This window comes from Orycteropus afer, unplaced genomic scaffold, assembly GCF_000298275.1.
Source record: "Orycteropus afer afer isolate SDZICR_OR568_19922 unplaced genomic scaffold, OryAfe1.0 scaffold00001, whole genome shotgun sequence".
Classification (NCBI taxonomy): domain Eukaryota; kingdom Metazoa; phylum Chordata; class Mammalia; order Tubulidentata; family Orycteropodidae; genus Orycteropus; species Orycteropus afer.
Genome location: NW_006921588.1, coordinates 37574659 through 37580323, shown reverse-complemented (window position 1 = coordinate 37580323; position 5665 = coordinate 37574659). Strand labels below are relative to the sequence as shown.

The window sequence follows — 5665 nt, the reverse complement described above, 5'->3', positions numbered from 1 at the left end:
TTTATTTTTGGAGGATTGCTAGTGATTGAGGATGGAACCATCAGAATACTCCAGAACATCACCTCTTATCTCTACCTGGAAGGAAGGACTTCATAACTGTGGATACAGAATATCAAGTATCACACTGAACAATAAAATTCGGTCAGCTATTGGATTGTTCAAATTAGAATACAAAAATATCATATGCATAATTATTAAAAGACTTTTCACCACAATGCTTGGCATTATGAAGATAGAGCACTGACAGTATTTTGGGTAAAAATAAAATAATTCCTTGGGAGTAAGTGAAATAAAAATAGCTAGATAAGGCTAAATCTATGCAAATAAACATGTTTGGTGAGTTGTATAATTATTTGATTGGCTTCTTTAGAAAAAGATCAGCATTTCTCTATAGCAGTAAGAATCATAAATATTAAACAAATCCTCAATAACCAATCAATCAATGACATTTAAGTTCATTGGATGAAAAAGAGACATAACAGATACTGTAATTTACAAATAAAACTATGAAATGCTTCATTGTTATGTCTTAACAGTTAGTTTGATTTTAAATTGTCTTAAGCACCATAAAGAAGGATATAATTTTTTCCAATAAGTTTGATTTATTTTATAACTCTTTTTATTTTCTGAATTTTAAATGTGCTATCTGACATCAGTGAGCCTACCTTAAAAAAGAAAAAGGAAGGATATGTTTAAATGATACTCATCAATTAGTTAACCATCAGTTCAATAAAACTAGCTATTGAGTCAACAGTCTACTCTAACAAAATAGTAAATCACCTGAAAGTAAAGATGAATATTGGAATTAAGGTGGTCATATAGACAGTAGTTAAAAAAAAAATAGTGCAAGTAACAAGGTGTATTATTGTACCTGTTTAAAATGTAAATATTACCTTTCCAAGCTTTGCTATATCTCGGTACAATGATAAAGGCAGGTTAAAGGCAACTGTAGAAAGCACAATAATGAAGTGGCGGCCAATAAACAAGTTTCCAGGATCAACTAAAACACAATAAATATAAAATTTTATAGGTATAAGTAACACTTAAAATAACACACAAAAATAGCTAAACAGTGAATTATAAAAATGACTTAATCTTAAATACCACCTAAGTGAAGAAAAATTATAAGAGTAAATAAACTCCTTGAAACCACATAAAAATAGAACTGTATCATAAAAATGTAAATACAAATAAACTTAATGATGAACAAATAGTTCAAATATAATTTAGTATTTTACATTCCAAGTATTTTAATAGCCTTCTATTCCCTGCTTCTGCTTTCCTTTGTCCTCTTATAATATAGTCTTAACTTAGAAACTACAAAGACAATTTTAAAAGATGAAAAGGTTAAGTCAATACCCATGAATATATATAGGTTAGAGAGAGGTTACTTCTAATATGTAGTTACATATGCTGCAAATAGATCTATGAATATAGAAGAGCATACAGGGGCCAGAGTTATAACCAAAAACCTTGAGGGCATGAGTGGCTGGGCCTGGAGACTCAGGACCACAGTTCCTCAAAGTAAATGGCATAACGACAACAAAGAAAATATTCTACATGCTACTTTGGTGAATGGTGACTGGGATCTTTAAAGCTTGCAAGCAGCCATCTGAGATGCAACTATTGGTCTCTCCTCGTCCGGAGCAAAGAAAATTAAAGACATGGAAACAATTAGTCCAAAGGCCTAATGGACCATGTGAACCTCAGCCTCCAGATCCTAAGATCAGAAGAACTAAATGGTGCCTGGCTACCACTGTCAATTGCTCTAAATGGGATCACATTAGAAGGTTCTGGACAGAGGGGAGAAAAATGTGGAACAAAACTCAAAATCATAAAAAAAAAAAAAAAAAAAATAGATCAAGCTTACTGGTCAGGTAGAGACTCGTGAAAACCCCATGACTATGGCCTTTACTCATCCTTTGGACCTGGAATTGAACCCACTCCCATGATTCAATTTTCACCCAAACAATAGACAAGTTTAAAAGGTGAACAATAACACCAGGAAGGCACATAGTCCTTAGACCTATCAACCATTTGAGATCAAAATGGCAGCATTTGCCCAAAGACAAAGTTCAGCAGGCAGAAATGAATAAGGAGGAAGAGGAATAGAAACAAGAAACACAGAGTGTGTTTCCATTAATACAAAGTGATGTTACATTGAGGGGATTGCAATCTGTGACAAAATGTGTATGAATTGTTGAATGGAAAACTGATCTGCTCTGTAACTTTCGCCCAGATCACAATAAAAACTTTAGAAAAGAAGTTAAGTCATTCTCTATCCAAAACAATCCAATGTCAAAACCCTTCATGTAGCAGGTAAGCGACCTGAGGACAGGGAATTTTCTGAATATTTTTCACTTCTATATCCCAAAAGGGAGCTCTGGTAGCATAGTGGCTAAAGCACTTGACTGCTAACCAGAGGGCTGGTGGGTCAAACCCACCAGCCACTCCTCGGAAGGTTGAGCAATCCTACTTCCGTAGTGGTAACTGCCTCGGAAACCCAAGGAGGGGTCGCTATGAGTTGAGGCCGACTCGACGGCACATAACAACAACAACAACAATATCCCAAAAAAACATAGGGCAGTGAACCTTACTGAAATTTCAAAAATCAAAGTTGTAGATAAAAATATTTAATATAGTTCTATCCTTTTTGTCAAGAACGAAGTGGTTTCTCTGGAGGAAATTAGGCAGAAGCAACTTATGGAGTAGGGAAGAAGCTACTGGGAAGCTGCTGTAACTTGGTATACACTACAGTTTCTTAGATATCATAGGATAGTCCTATATTTAAAATATGTCTAATATCTATCAATCTATCTTTGGGAAATGATGTGAGACATCAAATGAAATTGGAATGTGGAAATGGTTAGGGAGATATAGATAAAACTAAAATGTGTTTTATTTTTCAGAAAATGTATTGAGATATAATTCACATATAACACAATTCACAAATTTAAAGTATTTCACACATTTCATATATTCACAGATATGTGAAACCAACACCATAGGCAATTTTAGAACATTTTCATTATCTTAAAAGAAAATCTGAATCCTTTACCTATTGTGCATCTATCCTTCTACCTTCCTCTTGCCCAAGTCCTAAATAGCCACCAATCTGCTTTCTGTCTCTATACATTTCCCTACTCTGAACATTTCATGTGAATGGGGAGCATATATTAGGAGGTCCTTTGTGAATGGCTTCTTTCACTTAGCCTGATGTTTTCAAGGCTCATTCATATTGTAGCATGTATTAGTACCTCTTTATATGTTATGTCCAAATAATATTTCATTGTATGGATATACTGCATTTTGTTCAGACATTCATTCATTGATAAGAATTTGTGTTGACTTTCCATTTTTGGCTCTTATGAATAATGCTGCTAAAAAGATGCAGGTACAAGTTTTTGTTTTCATTTCTCTTGAATACATAAAAAGTATTTTTAACTTATCAACATAAATATATTGAATCTTTACTGTTAGATACTTTATATTGGTTATGTAATGTTTTTCTCAAAATAACCTCATCTCATGGTCATTTGATACCCATATTACTTTAGAAGAGTTATTTTATATAAGAGATAACTCAGGCTCAGAAAATAAGTAACTAATAAGCAATAGGACTTAGATTTAAACTCAAATTTTACTGTCATTTGCTTAATTAAATGGATTCCCCAAAAGAAGTTTTTCTTTCTGGCGTTTTAGGCTGTGTTTTAGAATCATAACTTTCAATTTGGTGAATAATTTATAATAATAGAAGATTCTAACCCCAGAAAGGCTATATTTATTTTATAATGATTATTTCCTACTTGATGTTGGACATTCTGATCAGTTAGAAGGGTATAAAATGAGAAGCAGGGAGATAGGCATAGACATGGGCCACATGCTGCACATGTCAATGGGAGGTCACAGAATGCTTCCTATAGAAGTGACGCAGGGACAGAGGCTTTAAAGCTGGTTTGGGTTCTTAAAGTACAGGCAAGTTGGATGAGTCAAGGAAAGGATGAGAAAAGTGTATGAGAAATGGTATGGAGGCAGAAAAGGACACGATGGGCTTAAATACAAGATGCACTGTTTATTGGATATTTGACATAGAGTTTTTAATTAGGCAACTCTGAGACTTAGGTGGCAGTTTGTAAAAAGAATAATTTAGGAGCTTTGCAGGATGACTACGATATTATGTAATGTTATCTGATACATAGTAAATACTCAATGAAAGGTAACAATTATAATTGTTGTTGTTGTTGTTGTTATGTGCCATCGAGTCAGACCTGACTCATAGTGACCCCTCCTTGGATTTCCAAGGTGGTAACACTATGGAAGTAGATTGCTCAACCTTCCTTCCGAGGAGTGGATGGTGGGTTTGAATCACTATCCTTCTGGGAATATTGAGGCTGAAATGCTAGGTTCTGTGAGATTAAGTTGCAGAAATAAGGCTAGAGAGGTTGGCTAGGAACACATGGTAAAGGACTCTTACCTTACTAAGACATTTGGACTGCTCTAGGCAGTGGAGTAACCAAAACCAAAAAAACCAAACTCACTGCCATTGAGTCAATTCCAACTCATAGTGACCCCCATTGGGTTTCCAAGGTGGTAAATCTTTACGGAAGTAGATTGCCCAGTCTTCCATAGTAGACTTCTGGAGTGACTGGTGGGTTTGAACTGCCAACCTTCTGGTTAGCAGTCAAATGCCTTAAGCACTATGCCACCAGAACTCCTTAGTGGAGCAACATCTCTTCATAATGGTTTGTATTTGGAAATGGAAAATATTTCACTTTATTATAAATTTTCTTGTATTTAACATAAAACATTACTGTTTTAAATATTACTCAGCTTACTGTTTGATTCTGAGTGGGATAAAATTAATAATTTAAAATGATTTTGAGCACGATAAAATTAATAGTTTTAAATTTTTTCTTGTAAATGTATTTATTTTAAAGGTATTTTATAATGTAAATGAAGACTGCTTTTGTTTTCGATATTTGGTGGCATAGTGCCTAAGGCATTTGACTGCTAACCAGAAGGATGGCGGGTCAAACCCACCAGCCACTCCTCGGAAGACTGGATAATCTACTTTCATAAAGATACCACTTCAGAAACCCAAGAGTGGTTGCTATGAGTAGAATCAACTTGATGGCAGTGAGGTTTTTTTTTTTTTTTTAAATCAGTATAAACAACTAGAAAACCCTCTCATGTTCCTCATCAATTTCTGCCTTTAGAGTTACATATTAAGGAAGTAGCAGTTACCCACCAGGAGGGTTATCTAAAGCACCTTGCTTTTTGTGTCTCGGTTTTGCTTAATCAATAAATGTTGGCTGAAATAGAAGATGTCTGATGTAGACACTATGTTTCCAGTATTCATCAGTTTAACATACTTCCAAATTACAAAGTTGGGAAAGGCCAACTGACATTGAATAAGCTAATTTCTTTCAGGTTATGAACAAAAAAAATACAGTTTGTGGGAATAATTTTTGTCAGATTGCCTCAGAAATTCATAACGAACAAAGAAGTATTTTTATAGTTGACCGCTAATATATATCTACCCTTGGTTGAATACAAAAATTACTTTCTTTTTTTTTATTAGGATTTGGGTGAAGATTTACAGAGTAAATTCACTTTTCATACAGCAGTTCACATATACTTTGTCTCATGTCATTGACCAAAATTT

The 5665-nt window shown here is 34.2% G+C and overlaps 1 protein-coding gene across 1 annotated transcript in view; it reads right to left on the bottom strand.

Annotated features, from left to right (window-relative positions):
• The window catches only part of SLC38A11 (solute carrier family 38 member 11), a 72330-nt gene that overhangs the window by 39176 nt on the left and 27489 nt on the right, over positions 1 to 5665 (bottom strand). The window contains exon 6 of the mRNA XM_007948592.2: positions 894 to 1000. Within this exon, the coding sequence (XP_007946783.1) occupies positions 894 to 1000 (107 nt within the window). The remainder of the gene's footprint in view (positions 1 to 893; positions 1001 to 5665) is intronic.